Source organism: Bemisia tabaci, chromosome 1, assembly GCF_918797505.1.
Source record: "Bemisia tabaci chromosome 1, PGI_BMITA_v3".
Lineage (NCBI taxonomy): Eukaryota > Metazoa > Arthropoda > Insecta > Hemiptera > Aleyrodidae > Bemisia > Bemisia tabaci.
In genome coordinates, this window is record NC_092793.1 from 89625435 (window position 1) to 89642108 (window position 16674).

A 16674-nucleotide genomic window follows, 5' to 3' on the forward strand; every position below is an offset into this window, starting at 1 on the left:
TCTGGACTAATCTGTGTATCAAGCTTACATCAATGTTGATATTGTCAGTCTTATCCTGACAATACTGATTTAACATTCCATCCATATTAGTAACATTATATCAACATATGTCAGCAAATAACAACATTGCTTTGAGATATCATGCTGAGTGGGTTCGCGCTCTTTCAAGTGCCGTAATCCGTCGTTTATGGAAATATCGTCTACCAAAAAAGTTATCGTGATTTTCAAATTCGGGAACGCTTGTGACGTCATTTTTCAAAGACGTACGTCCTTGAAAACACAAAAAATGAATAGAGCGCTAAAAAGTACCCCCCCCCCCCCCTCTAGGTATACCAAGCTTCAGCCACTTATGAAAAAATGACGAGGATTTACATCAATTTGAAAGAGAAAAACGGCAACTTCTGAAGCGCATAGCTCACGTACGAAGCGTTTTCGGGCATACGTGTTCCTATAGGGAAAAAAAGTCATATTTTGAGACGAAAAAGCAATCCTAAAAGTTAAGTACGTTAACTTCCGGACGCCCTGTATTAGCCAATTCCCGGCAGTGGAAAGAATCCAGGATTTTCCGTGATAAAAAGCAATTATTGTTGTGTGTTCAAACTCACAGGGTCCTTCTGAGTAGATGTCAGCTGGGAATCGTAATCGAAAAAGAAGCATTTCCCCTGGAAACATTTTTTCCTCGTTATAGATAACAAATAATTTAGATAGGCGTAAAAAATATAGAATTTTCCGGGATTTTCCGCGGTGACATGATGTTTTTTTTTATGCGTTCGGACTCCAAGGATGCAGATCCGAGATTTCAGCCCCCAAACGGAAAAGACATTCAATTGCCCGAGATAGATACTTCATATAGAAGAAGTCGAATCGGATTAACAAATGAAATTTCGGAGCCTTTTGTGAATTTACGCGACTTGACTCGTATGTATGATGGTGAAATTCGGCAACATTGCTGGAGATTTCCCCCTTGGATTTTCTCTAAATCTTCCATAGATGGACCTGGGAGGCCATACTTAATATAAAATGTGTATCAAATCGGATGAACAAATAAAATTGTTGAACCGTCTTAGCCAGTTCCGAATTCAAGCGATTCGACTCGTACGGATGTTGAGGAAATTCGGTACCATTGCTCGAGATTTCCCCTTTCGAATTTCTCGAAATTTCCCTAAGATGGTCCCGGGAGGCCATACTTAATTTAAAATGTGTCCAATCGGATGAACAAATGAAATCAATGAAACGAAAGAGCCTGCTCCGAATTTACGCGACTTGACTCGTATGAATGATGGATGTGGCAACATTGCTCGAAATTTTCCCCTTGGATTTTCTCGAAATTATCCGGGGATGGTCCTAGGAGGCCATACTTACTATACAGGGTAGTCCCTTCCACCCCCTCTAACTTTTTACCTAATTGAGGAAAAGATTTGAAACTTTGTGGTTTATCAAGAGTAAATTGTTATTGCCATCGGTCCAAAATGAAAATAGATTAAGAAATTATTCACAAACCAATCTCATTTTCTTTTTAATTGATCAATTTGTTGATGTTGTTGTTTCTGTGTGACAGACATCGCAGGATTCCTGATCCTTATTAGAGTCCCATCCTTATCCCCCAATATCGTTCGTTTGAGTGCACTAGTTTCGGCCTCCATGGCCAGCCAAGGTCGGCTGCCAGTCAGCTGATAATCGAGTTGTCGTTACTCTGGGTATAAAGGACTCTACCCGATACCGTGTGACGTCCAGAGGGTACGAAATGCGACCACCATTCTTTATCCGCCTTGCCAATTTCCGTCAATTTCCGCTCAAAATGATGACAAGTGTACACTAGACGCTATTATTTAAGTGGCGACGTCATCAACGTCATCATAGGGATTCTTCATTATATCGAATTGGATCCAAACAATAACCTCTTCCAAAATGCTCTCAATGCGAAAAAATCGATATATATCGCTTTTCTCTGACGTGGCACTAACAGCGTCTGGGCTACGTCTGGGGCGCCGCCGTGTGTAAAGTGCCGGTTGTGCCGGTGGTTGTTGTTGTTACCATGGTTGTTACCATAGTTACCTTCATCATATTGCATCATATTATCAGAATGCTAATGCTATGTTGAATGCGGACCGAAATTCTGCCGGTGTTGTAGAGTAGTAATATTTAGAATCAGCTCTACTGAACTGACTGAACATGATCACACCTTTGAAGTGAGCATCACGTGCTTTACGTACTGTATCTAATCAAATCACTTCAGAAGACCTAATTGAGAATGGCTGAAGACGAGGTAATGCTGATCAGTTGTTTCTTGATATATTTATATGGGTGCCTGAAGAGATGCCCTTGGTACTATGCAATTTTCTCATGAGCATAGCTACTTTGCTAAAGTCTCCGGAGAGCTCTCTGGAGGAATGTGAAGCGGAGAGCTTGGAGGGTTACCTGATGTCTTGACGTCATCTCTTTGCATTATTGTTGTTGTCAGACCGATTCTTTGCACTTTATTTACAGTTTATTTTGAAATCACAAACTCAATGTAATCTTCCATATTTTTCAACCTCTTAACAAGTAAAAAGCAGCAGGCCTAGAACCTCAAGATGTAGCATGAGAAATTAAGCGCTAAGTGAATAGGATGTATAGCTAACTTCGGTTCTACATCACTGTCTGTCGCCTCTGACCTCGATAAGTAGATTCGAAATGTAGAGAGAAGTTTGCAAACTGACGTCTTTGAAACAAGTCTCTCAGCAATTCCTCCAGAGTCTAACATCAGATGTTGTAAGCTGCAGGTAAGCAATGCCGGCAAGTTCTCTGGAGACTCCAGCAATGCATCTCTGCTAACATTTGGTGGGGAGGAGAGGGAGTAAGAGCTGAGTTGTCTTTTACACTTATATATATTGGTATCGTGCAGGTACATCTGATTTTAACTTTTTTGGGGTGTGCAGCCCCTCCTTCCCCTAGAAACCCCCCTAGCAAGTCCATGATATAAAGTAAAGGGGCAAGTCAACAGGTTTCAAGTCATTGAAGGGAGCATAGCCCCCTAGTACCCTACTAATAGACGAAAATTCAACATTTTCCGCTAAATTTGATATGCCCGCCATTTTTTATAGGCGGTAATTTCGAAGGTTGTCCCCCCTTCCTGAGCTCTCTGGTCTACTCTTATATAAAATAACCCGGGTCTTATTTTCAAATTCTGCTTATAGCGAACTTTCCCAGGGACTACCACCTGTTGATAATAGCAAAAATCATGGAAATCGGACCAGTTGAACGCTCAAACAAACTATGACAAAAAATTAAAATTTACATTGTTTAAATGGGAGAATTCGCAACTTTGCCAGGTACCTAATACAAAAATACCTGTGTCAAATTTTCATAATTTGAATATAGCGGGCTCATCTAGAGACCTTTAGTGGTCGATAGCGCTAAGAATTATGAAAATTAGCCCTTTAGAACACTGGAACCATCAATAAGTTTTACTAGATATGCAAATGGAGGTCTCAGAGCTCATGGTGTAGATAAGTACCAAATAACACATACTAGGCAAGATAAGCAAGCCTTACAACACCAATGCAATTGTCTCAGCCAGTAAAGTCCATGCCAAATAAGTTTACCCAAGCAAAATTTTTGGACAAACTTTTGTGACACAATTAGTCACAGGAAGAAATTTCTCGAACAAACTGTTTTTCCATTCATATATAATTTAAAATTAATAACTATTCACCATGCCCAGAGCCGGATTTTCGCCCAGTGCCCGAAAAATTTTGCCGCCCCCCCCCCCTCCCGTACTGTGTAATGTCTCATAGAAACACGCGATGCGCACGAAATATAAATTTCGAAAACACGACAGAAGAGAAATCTGATTCTCCAATCAGAAAAATGCGCATCTATATGCAGGAAAGTGTTGCAAACAAATATTTTAGGAGGAAGATATGATTTTTCAAGGACTAAGGATTTAAGGAACGAAAAAGGCGAAAATTGAACATAGTAAAAGATTTAATTAAATGTTGATGCTAAAGTGCAAAATCTCGTATTTCCGTCGCGATGTTTTAGAATTTCCGCTTCTATTTTATTTTTCCAAAGAGAAACAAGCAGACTTTATAGCTTGAGAGTCATAATCATACAGAATATTCTGCTTACAGGGAAAAAATGTCAAGAAATTACGTTGACTACTTTTTCATAGAATGAATAAAGTATCACAGGAAGTCTGGAACGTCGCAAATGGAGATTTGTGGTTTCGCACTTTGGTCATCGATGTACCTACCTACTCAAGTTTTCGAAAAACTTACGGATTGATATAGTTGAGAAGAGAGAGAAAATTTGAGGGGCATAGAGTTTCACCGAGGCATTGAAAGCTCTAGAAATTTTTCTTTCCCGCTTTGACATGCGCGAACTTCTCTATTATGTCCTCGAAATCCAGTTGCATAGTGATGTCGAATTCCATTGACATCATAGAGAAAAAAAGGAGGTGGTTGAATTTCGGGCATCTTGGACTTTTTTGATGACGGAGGTCGGTGCGACGATTTTTATCATAGATTTTCTCGAAAATGGTGTAGTTTATGGAAAAAAGTAATTCTATATATTGTGTTTGAATTTATTGAGTTAATTTAAGCAAAAAAATCGGACATAATGATCAATTTTTCATACTTCGAATTCCAGATTTTTCTGGAGTACCTGTACCGACCTCGACGTCACGGGGTAGACAGTCCTCAAGATGCAAACACCTCCTTTTTTCTCTCTATGTATTGACATCATCTCGACATTCACACGTCTCTAATGCCACTGATATATCCTTAGATACTTGTGCACTCGCCCCTCAGCGGAGAAAGATCGCTCCGCCGAGCAATTGGTCACCGGTACGGAAAGGTATTATGTATTGCAATGGAAATATTCGGGTACGCATCTTGCAAATTTTTCTCGAACAAAAGTGGATAGAGTTTTGACAAAGAAAGGTCTGTCAGGCTAAAAATCGAGCCATATGAGGCAATAAAGTCGCTGCACAGGGTGGCCCTCCCCTCATAGTTCATAGAGCATGAACAAATAAAATTCTGTGTAATTTCGCGGAGAGAGTCAAAAAATAATTTCCTATCAAGCGGCAAATTTGCCGCCTTGAATATGCCCATGTTTTTCATAGAGGATTGAGATGACTCACCCGGAGATGGAATCAATTCAAAAGGAATTCAGTGCTCCGCCGCTGCCCAGTACTTAGTTTTCCCTCATTTTTTCTCTCCTTTCTTTTTCTACGAAAAAAATCCGAAATTTGCCGCCCGGTGCCATGGCACCTTGGGCCTCCCCCTAAATCCGGTTCTGACCATGCCACACTAAAACAATTGTTGAGTCAATGTAAACCCTCCGGAAAACACACTCTCCTCATGGTGGATGCACAATTGCACAGGTCTCTCAAAAAGAAGCAAATCAACTAACCCGGACAACCACAGTGAGGAAGCACACGTCCGAGGGGCAAAGCGCTCTCAAGCATGGTTTTTTTAATTTTCCTAATTTCGACTGTGATTAATTTTTCTGGAAGCACAGTTCAACCAAGTGCATGGATTTTAACAAGAATAGAGAGGTAACGGTTGAAAAGCAACCTCAAAAATAAGTTTTTGCAGCCCCTTTCATTTTTCTAGAATTTCGTTCCTCTGTTCACCTGGTTGGGTCTCTTCAATCCAATGATTGGTTCCTTCGTTTATCATTGCAGCTTTTGTATCAGCTGAGTTCACCTCATGGTGTTGGGGAAGTATTTTTTTCTTGGCAACCTAAAAGTGGTCGATTTTTAGCAACAGCAGGAGCTGATCAGACAGTTTCAATTTTCAGTCGTGAAGGAGCAGCTGTTGATAAAATTAATCTCTCAGGGTAAGAAGCAACATGATGTCCCTTAAAAATTTAAGTATTTAAAAGATCCAATGTTTGCAAGAAATATGTAGCTATGTAACAAGCCAGAATTGCCATGCTTTGCATTGTGCTGGTTGATCATAAAGCACTTCTCTCAACGAAAGTTAAAACATCCAAGTTTAAAACTAACCCTTTCTTGCCTAAACTATGGCCTCTTAATGGCAGAAAATCAGCACAATTTTCTTCAACATGGTATGTCCCCGCATTGATGTAGAGCATTAATAGGGTATTAGGCTTCAAGACAATTAAATTCGGTAATTGCACCATCAAATAGCCCAAATGTTACCTTTTTCTGTTGTCTTATTCCATTTTCTGTCCATTGAAGTCCCTCTACAATTTTGCAACCTCGGATATTATTGAAGGAGACTCTGCACTAAGGTTTTGTTTTTTAAATCAGAAGAGTAAAAGTTTCAATTTGATGGTGTAGATTTCCTCTGATGTCTTTAGCTCTCTCTGAATTTCGTTAATCCTAGTATTCCTAGTCTGCCCACTGTAAGTCCAATGGACCCTCCAGCAATTCAACTCCCGGTAATATGGCCTTTGTATGTGTAAAATTTGTTGGGCTTCACAAGCACCTTAACAAGCTCATCCCAGATCACAAGAGTACAAGGTGGCAGGACACAGTCCCTCCAGTTCAAGTCTACTAACTTGAGCGGTCTTTGAGGTATTAAATACCACCTGCAGGGCCGGACTGGCTAAGGCAGCTAGGCAGCGATCGCTGCCTAAGAATTGTCGGCTCAGGGGCCCCGACGGGGCCCCTGAGCCGACAATTCCTGAATTTATTCTTCAATAAATGAAATGAATCCATGAAAAAGTGAAAAATCCTTGAAAAAATCCTTGAATTTATTCTTCAATAAATGAAATGAATCCTTGAAAACCCCTCGTTTTTTTCAGTCCTTGAGGGTTTAACTCATAACACCTTCTCTGAGGCCCCTACGGCCGGAAAAAGGTAACCTCAGGGGCCCCTGAAAGGGCCCCTCAGCGATCGGAAAATATCAAGCTTCAAATATCGAGCTTCAAGGGCCCTGGAGCGGCCCTCGAAGCTATATTTTCCCGGCCTCTAAGGGTTTTTTACTTTAAACAGCATGACTCTTTCTCCGAGACCCCTATAGCCCGAAGAAGGTCACTTCTGGGGCCCTTGAAAATATGTCAGCAGGGGCCCCTAACCCTGGGCTCGAAAAAAAGAGTTTCACTTTCAGGGGCCCTTCCGGGTCTTGAAAGCTCTCTTTTCCGGTCTTTGAAGGTTTTAAGATGACTTCTTTTTGGAGGCGCCCCTACTGGCCCTGCAGCCGGGAGAAGGTAACTTCAGGGGCGGGGCCTCTGAAAAGATATCAGCAGAGGCCCATGCGTAAAGTTTGAGGAGGTTATGTGCTTCTTTATCAACAAGAGGAATCGCCGAATTTTTCAAAAAATATCTAAAAAATTGGTGACATTTTCGGAGGCGCTATTTATCAAATTTCAATGCGAAAAGAGCCTAAAACTTCTATTTTCAGGGGTTAAATTTTGAAAATTTTCCGGGGGAGGACCCCCAGACCCCCCATAGGGGCCCAGTTTTTACGTCAGGGGCCCCAAAATCCTAGTAGCTGCCTAACTTTTTTTACGCCAGTCCGACTCTGACCTGTGGTTTGGATCATATAAATAAGTTTAAAATATGATTCACATAGGAGACATTTTTGAGTTTTATGTCATTCCAATCTGCAGGCTTGAAACAGAATTTTCATGCTGATTTTGGTTTGAGATCAAGATAACTGTGTTTCATACTTAAATTTCGATAATTGCCCCTGTAGGTCATGCATAGATCTCTGCTGGGACCCAGAAGGTGATATGTTGGGCATAATTGCTCAAGGCTCTCATGATATAATTTTGTGGGATTCCAACAGACAGAAGAAGCAGTATGTTGATAGTGGACTACGAGAAACTCTCTCCTGCTTAGCTTGGGCCAAAAAAGACTGGATTTTAGCTGTAGGGTCTATCAAAGGAAACATCTGCATTTATAATCACTTAACCGCCAAGTAAGTAATCTTTCTCGGTTGAATAATCATCTCTTGGACATCGTTTATCCATATGTCATAGCCAATGACGGAATTCAGCCAATGTTGACAATTGCCTCCCAAGTCAACAATGTCAGCACTGCCCAAATTGCATAAAAAGAGACCAGCCAAAGATCGAAAAACTGAAATTGGCTAGCCAATGAGAAGAATGGCTGTGGCATGTTAGCCAATGTCTTGTTGGAACATATCCAGTGTTTTTGAAAATTCCTAACTTATCTGTCGGTGAATGGAGTGCTGTCATGGCATCTTCAGTCACAAAAGACATTAGCAGCGCGGCACGCCTATCTCCAGGTTGTGCATTTTTTATGGCATCGACACCTTTTGAAGCCTTGATCCCCATTTGTTTCAACATCAGGAATAGGAATGATGACAGTTTCGCCAACCGAAACGGTAGCAAACTTTTTGTCAGACGATTTCTTCATATTTTCAGCTTGTGATTTTACCTCTAGATTTTTCTTAGCGGCGTTGCGAGGTATTTGGATTGAATTCTTCAGCGTTGTGAGTGCTGAAAATATTTTCACTCGATTCTTTGGGGTCACTTTACAGTTTTCGTCCCGAAGCTCAATTTTTCGCCATTTTCGAGAAAAAGGTAGTGGATAGGTGGTCTGGATCACCCTGTATGTGTGTATGTGTTACTGTTACAGCCAATGACCGAAATCAGCCAATGTTGACAATGGCCAGTCATTTCAGCCATTGTCGACTTTGGCTGGCCAATTGGCCAATCTCCATTTAAAAATGGCTAGCCAGTCGATTCAACCATTGAAATAAGGTTTAAATGGAAGCTTACGGTAACAGAAAACTCAGGAAAAAATATCTAATTTTACTATCTATTAACTTTTCTTTCGGCGCAAACTTGTCGCAGGACTGTATGAGCCCTGTCCTATAGAGACGGTAACCGGAAAAAATCCCAAAAGTTTCAAACCTGCGATTTGAAATTGGGACAAATCCCATGAAAACGTCCTGTGGATAAAAGGCCATAGATGGGTGTAAAGTGTTGGTCCAAACGAGAAAGTCTTGACCTATCCGCACCACAATAACATTAAAGATACTGGGGGCAGAGCTCCCCCCCCCCCATGCTAGCGCTGAGTCTAGTCTCATGGGATCCTATCCGACAGTCTTATACAAAAATCCTCAAAAACATTCTCAGGCGAAAAATCCGGTCGAAGAAATTGACGTGATACATCTTATTAACCAAAAACATTCCCTTTCACCCCTCCAAGAAGGTTGATAAAACTAAGTAAGTAACTATGAGACGGCAAAAACTTCTCTTAAATTCTCAGGGTCCACCAAGGCCACATATGTCCAAAAACTTACTCTATATGGTTTTAAAAAAAAGAAACAAAAAATAATCCCTTAACAATAAGAAAATTTAAAAAAAAAAAAAAAAAAAACAAAAATCGATTTTGTGGCTCACAAATATGTACATAAATCCTTCGAATGAACTTGAAATCACAAAATCGGTCGAGAAAATCTAAATGAATTTTCTCCTTCAATTATGAGTTCCGCAACAAGCACGACTCGCTTGAAGCTTTCCATACACGAGCCGCAAGAAACTGATTTCTTCTTTCTTACCTACTGATTAAGAGGAGAGCGGGAGCATTTAATTTTTCCTTCATTTATACAGGATGCAACAAGCATGACTCTTGCGTTTGCAGAAACCCTTTCATTAAGGAGATCGCGAGAGCCTTCACCGCGTCCATTTCCAAAAGGGATTACTCCAGAATTTCACGCATTTTAGTAATTTAAACGATTCATCTGTTCTTCTCTTCTCTCCTTCCATCCATTGACAGAGATACAAAATTTTTCCGACTCACTGACGCGACCGGCTCGATGCTCTCAGTGAAACGGTGCCTTTTTATCCCTGACGCCAGCTTCAGTTTTAACAGTGGACCCATTTTACCACATAGGTACTTATCAGACTCTTTCGATTAACCTCGCTGCATCTAAATCATGGTTGCTTTTACTGTAAGCTTATACCATATGATTTGGATGGTGAGAAGGCTAAAAGTTTTCGTTTACTTTTCCTTTTTTTCATTTTCACGGAATGGGTCCCATTTGACATGAGGAGTTATTAAAATAATTGAATTAAGTCTCGATATAAGAAAACTCACCCATGCTGTAATGTTAGTGTTATTCTGATTTTTTTTTTTTTTTTTTTTTTCACCTCAGAGGTAATCCACACTTGTTTACGCATCGAGCCGGTCGCATCAGTGAGTCGGAAAAATTTTGTATCACTGTCTATGGACGGAAGGAGAGAAGAGAAGAACAGATGAATCGTTTAAATTATTAAAATGCGTGAAATTCTGGAGTAATCCCTTTTGGAAATGGACGCGGTGAAGGCTCTCGCGATCTCCTTAATGAAAGGGTTTCTGCAAACGCAAGAGTCATGCTTGTTGCATCCTGTATAAATGAAGGAAAAATTAAATGCTCCCGCTCTCCTCTTAATCAGTAGGTAAGAAAGAAGAAATCAGTTTCTTGCGGCTCGTGTATGGAAAGCTTCAAGCGAGTCGTGCTTGTTGCGGAACTCATAATTGAAGGAGAAAATTCATTTAGATTTTCTCGACCGATTTTGTGATTTCAAGTTCATTCGAAGGATTTATGTACATATTTGTGAACCACAAAATCGATTTTTTTTTTTTTTTTTTTAAATTTTCCTATTGTTAAGGGATTATTTTTTGTTTCTTTTTTTTAAAACCATAGAGTAAGTTTTTGGACATATGTGGCCTTGGTGGACCCTGAGAATTTGAGAGAAGTTTTTGCCGTCTCATAGTTACTTACTTAGTTTTATCAAGCTTCTTGGAGGGGTGAAAGGGAATGTTTTTGGTTAATAAAATGTAACACGTCAGTTTCTTTGACCGGATTTTTCGCCCGAAAATGTTTTTAAGGGTTTTTGTAGTTTATATCAGCTCGTTTTTGAATGGAAAAAGGTGTTGCCATAAAATATTAAGTAGGTACTATTGGCTATTTGAAAATCCTGAATGAATGGAAAGTAAACAACATCTGCTAAAGCACATACACATTCAGCGGAAATTTTAATAGCACCCACTGACTTGTGATCAGTCTGGAAATAGGTAGTTGAAAGTAGCGGGGCTACCTAAGGTAGTCAAATGTATCTGTACCAATTGGAAAGGCTCACAGGAAAAGGGTGACAGGGGAGGGGGAGGGGTTGAATAGCTATCGAGTTGTCATTTACCTGCGTGAGAAAATTGATGGAAAAAGAGTATAACTTATTGTCATAGGCATTACACTGTAAGCTTATTCCAAGTGACAAAATAATTTTGCTCATTTGTTTCAACTACATACATCATCCCTCTTAAGCGCACCTGTATTTGTATTAATGCTAGCGGCAAGTTTTTCGATACTGAATTTCATCACTCAGCAACCTATCAGATGATAATGGAAATTCATGTGAGCGTTGCCTTATAAATCATAGGTACTCTGTATAGAATGATGAATTATTCATGAAATAACCAGTGAATGAAGTAGTAGAGCACAAATTTTACCAAAATGAGTCTATTTGGTGTGGCATGACTTTAAACCAGCCATTTTCATGACTTTTGGGATTTTTATTCTTTAGAGCATCCAAACATCCAAACTTTGTTCCTACAGACTCTACACCATACTCTAAGGAGCATTGTAAAAGTAAAATTGTCGATGACTGCAATGAAATGAGGAATATTTTCATCTCCCCTGAATACCTAATTTCTCATTGAAAATTGGGCAACAGGCATACTTATCGCATAAGATGATCTTCCTAACTTGAGGGTGCCAGCAGCCTGATTGTTGAAAGTTTGTGTTTGAAAGGTAGACACAGATGACATTGGTTAAAAGGTGGAGCGTTATTGATCAACTATGTCTTAATATGCTTTATCGTGCCTTTGTCTGGTGGAATGGACAACATACTGTCAGAAACTTAAGAGACCCCTTTAGCTTGTCTAGGGTTCCACCCATCAGAGGCAGGACAAAACAGCGACAAGACATAGCGCCGACCAATCACGTACCGCCTTTTGACCTATGTCATCTATGTCTACCCGAGAAACACACAATTTCGACAATCAGGCTGCAGGTTCTGACAATCAATACCTATTAAGAGAATTTCTCACTGACCTTATTAAGTATCGGCCATTGCAAAAAAATACCTGCGCATGCAATGAAATAGCTTGCCTTTCTCTTGGATTAATTTCGAATATTATCGCTTCACCATAAAATTTGTCGAATCATATACTTGCCCACATAGTGCCTTAAGTTATTTTAAAAAATGCAATAGCCACGGAGAAAGTATTTGGTCGTAATACAGGCATTTTAAGGATAAAATATTGCAAAATTTACCTCTTAGTTTCCTTGAGTTTTTAAGGTTCACTGACAGACATCAACCGAAACGGCAATCTCTTGATAAGAGCATTTAGTTACTATATGGAAGGTGATATGCGAGCTTTCCATTTCTTCTTATAAATGATACCAATTGATCTAATCACATTCAGCCTTGGACGATTAGCGGTGCAGAAACTAGGTAGGTCAATACTGAACTCCGAACACCTGATATTTTATGTGTACTGTTTCACTGGAGTAATTACATGCTGGGACCTGAGCTTAGAAAGCACTCGCTAGGTCATAATGGAATAATACTTCAGTAACACATCTAGCAATAAGTATAAATAGCAATAAGTGGGTGCAAACATTTCTTATGACTTGATGTAAACAAACACTCAATACATGAATGACACAGAGGCTCCCTCTAGCAAACTAGTCCTCATTTAAATAAAACAGAGAACAGAGATTAAATATCCATTAACAGGGTGGAGATTATCCCTCACATAAGCAGCAAGAAAGAGGGGCGGCGATTTAAACAAAGCTTTCCATTCCGATTTAGGTGGGTATATCCTCTCATTTACTGGGGCTGATGCGATCAGGCAAGGCTCATAGACAAAGTAAGGATCATGAAGACATACTTCTGGCTGCATAAAAAGATAATTGTTAATATAATGATAATTGACGTGTAAGTGAGCAAGAGGATCTCAATCAATCTGCTGCTCATTCCATAATTCTGTGGGCCAATTATTAAAAGCTCAAAGCAGCCCGATATGACATCAAATTGCGATACATTGCAAGGTTAAGATAGGACTATGTCTCATCGCACCGTATCGACATAGTTTCAATGATCAGGTGGCTGGGCCATCCAAGGAGATGGGTGATGCATTTTGTTTGGCTTCTAGACAGAGGAGGAATGGATGCTCCTGTTTCACGCAGGAATAGATGCAGCAAAGTGAAGCTCATTTAAAGTTAATTGTCAAGTTAAGAAGATGGAATGAGTACATACCCTTCACGAGAGATCCTGTTAGACATTCAGTGGCAAAATAGTGCTTCTAACACCTACTGACACCAAATCAAAGAGACTCGGAGAAAACAAAATTTGAGCTAATGCTCATCATCAAAGATCTGTGATTTAGTGACATTAAGTTGACCTATGATTGAACTCTACTGAGAAGAAATAAAACTGTACCTCGCTTTTTCAGAAAGCTATAGCCACAAACTAATCAACACGTAGGATGAATGGCAGAATCCGACACCTAACTGCATTTCTCGCCACCAGCTGGTGAAGCATTCTAATCATGCAGAAAACATAGAACTTAACTTATATCTAATAGGGTCCACTAAAAAAAACTTCTCTTCAAGATGTGAAGACTAGCATTCATGACATGAGGAAAATAACAATGTAATTGAGACCATAGCACTTTTCTCCGATCCACCGTTGCGCTTTTCGCTTGTCTACAAATGCACGAAATGGTTTAGAAATTTTTGGGTGCTGTTTGTTATGAGAATGCAAACAGGGATGTAAATGCTGCATCCTTTTGATTCTTTGGCACAATTTCGTAATTTAATCATCTTAAATTACATTAATTTATCGCTTGGAGCAGATACGGCCAGCTAGACATAACCTAACCTCACTCATAAATTCATCGTTCAATATGTAGAAATCACTTGAGCACTTTAAGAGAAATCAATGAAGTAGTGCATCCGGCTCTAACAGAAAAAGAAATAGTAGTTAGGATCTAAAATGAATTGAACTTTTAAATTAAATCTGTTCATTATTCACAACTTTATAGTACCTGGAGGTTGGAGGTTGGTGACGACGACCCAAGTAGCATTTTTCAACGGAAAAATCGCGATTTTATCGCCGATAAAGTCGCGATTATCCTCGATTTTATCGGCGATAAAATCGCTAGGATCATCAACATTTGAGCGATTATCCTCGATCTTTTCGCGATTTTATTGCGATTTTATCGGCCCGAAAAAATTGCGATTTTATCGCGATAAGATCGAGGATGATCGCTCAGATGTTGATGATCCTAGCGATTGATAAAATCGCCAAAAAAAAGGGGTTAAAGTTGTCAGCCGATTGCCGTTAGGTTCAGCCGTCAGGTCCTTTGACGAAGACGAGCGTAAAATCCCCGGAGCCTCCGCGGGGATTCGAACCCCAATCGCTACGGTGGAAGGCCAGCACATTGTCACTATGCTATGACCGCTATATGACTTGCGTGTGCGAATTGAAGCCTCTTATACATGGATCGGCGCTTCGCAACCTCACAACTTATGTCTTTGCGTTGACTGACACCGATTTTTCATTGGATTTTTTTTTTTTTTTTTTTTTTTTTTTTTTTTTTTTTTTTTAATTTTCCCTCCTCTGTATTTTATTTCATACCTTGAAATACGGTTGGTAAAATAAGGTTCTATTGGTAATCTCATCATTCTGTCTCTGTAAAATTACCAATAATAGTGAGATGGCAAAGTTACCGATGGACCTTGGGAAAAACGCCAATAGTTTTTATCGACTGTGGTAGAATTACCGAGATAAAATGGTAAAGTTACCGGGGATTGATTACCAATAAAAGTGGTATTCTTACCTGAAAAAATCAGTAAAAATACCGGTTTTCAGGTAAGCTTACCAGTCTGTCTTTGTAACATTATACTAATAATTGATAAAAAAAAATGAGATGGTTAAGTTACCAACGGATCTCGGTAAAAACGGCGGCGGCGGAATAGAAACATCTTTCATATGCGTCATTCATGCGTTAATGAAAAATTGCAATTTATTGCAATTTTATCTCTATAAAATCGCGTTCGATAATATCGCGATTTTGTTGCAATTTATCGCGATTTTTCTCCCGATAATATTGCAATAAATCGCAACGTCGATAAAATCGCGATACATTCTCCAATTAAATCGCAATTTATCGCGATCACTGCTACTTGGGGACGGGAATTTCGTTCCCGAAACTCGGACGGACCTGAACAGAATGAACCAATGGCATTGAACCACCACTGGTTTTTTTTCTAAATTCAAAAGTTATAGCTAAAATTGTGAAAGATATTAGCCGATGCTGAATTATCCGTGCGATGAAGCCCTATTAAATGTGGTAGAAATGAAATCCTCATATCCTCAACCTTGATCCTTTGCAGGTTCCACTGGAATCGGCCAACGTGTAAGCGAGAAATCTGCTGTGAAAGGTGGTCTTGACGGGGAGGTTGGCAGTCAGTTTAGTCGTTTTTACGTTATTTCTCTTCTAAAACATTCGGAATGTTAAAATAAAGTCAAAACCGACACACACGGTAACATGGCGATTCTTTAGGTACCCACTTATATAGGTCTAGGGTTTACCGTTATCGCGGAGTTTGAGTAACTTTCTCAGGACCCTGGACTCTTGAAATTCAAATTTCCCGGCAAAGTACGAGGGGTATTCGAAAAGTAAGTTAATATTTGTCATATCTTCTAAACTAATAAAGATAATTTAAATCTGTAAAGAGTTTGTGAATTGTCATACTCTCAGCTTTTTAAAAAGCTTCAGTTTTTTAAATTCGGTATTTTGAGTGCCGAATGACATCAGTTTTCCCACATCCGCCTCTCACCATTGCGTGTCCAAAATTGACGCGCGTCTTTAGGGGTGCTCGATGAGTGTTACTCATTTATTTCTTAGAAAGAAGCACAAATATTGATGCAAACAGAAACTGTGATGTCATTAAAGGCTCAAATCAGCATTAAAAAGAAAATACCTTAGCCTTTCGTCTCGTCAAGTGATGCTGCTTCATGACAATGCTAGGCCCCATACAGCTCATGTGGCCAATCTGTTGTTGACCTCCTTAAAATGAGACCTTTCCCACGTCCTCCTTATTCTCAGGATCTCACCCCACGTGATTTATCACTTATTAACTGAACTAGAGAAGAGTTTTGGCGAAAAAAGTTCCGTGGACGACGATGAGGTGAAAGAAGCTGTAAAAAAGTGGTTGCAAAAACGGAATCGCCATTTTTACGCTGATGGAATAAAAAATCTCTTGTCATGGTATGTAAAATGTGTCCAACGAGATGGAGAGTACGTGGAACAGTAAAGCCAGTTCTTCAAAAACATGGAAATTTTAAATTTTAAACAAAAAATTCCATTTTGACGATTTGCAGGATGAAGCCGCATATATAAGACATATAGAAGATATGACAAATATTAACTTACTTTACGAATACCCCTCGTAAAAAGTAAAATTTTCCTCGTTTTGGGTCATTAAGTGCTTATAACTTTTTGAAAACTCAATGGATCATAATGAAACTCTTCCACTTTGTAGTCCTAATTGAGATGCGTCCGTAGACACCAAGATCGTAGGAATCCGTGCCGTCGTTTTGGCTGCAGTCGAGTTCCAACCGAATCAATTTTCAGATTAAGGGAGTTGCCTGTGACTAAGAGTGTCGGCCACCCGTTTGTTATCGGGACTTTAG

At 39.6% G+C, this 16674-nt stretch overlaps 1 protein-coding gene across 2 annotated transcripts in view; it reads left to right on the forward strand.

The window, feature by feature from the left end:
• The first annotated feature begins 1972 nt into the window (after positions 1–1972).
• The window catches only part of Oseg6 (intraflagellar transport protein Oseg6), a 142887-nt gene continuing 128185 nt past the window's right edge, over positions 1973–16674 (forward strand). Inside the window, exons 1-3 of one of the 2 annotated variants that reach the window (XM_072306455.1) lie at positions 1973–2266; positions 5669–5823; positions 7650–7874. In XM_072306455.1, the coding sequence (XP_072162556.1) occupies positions 2252–2266; positions 5669–5823; positions 7650–7874 (395 nt within the window). In that variant the 5' untranslated portion in view covers positions 1973–2251. Of the gene's footprint in view, positions 2267–5668; positions 5824–7649; positions 7875–11699; positions 12424–16674 lie in introns of those variants that run through there. The other variant, XM_072306456.1, reaches the window with a different exon arrangement.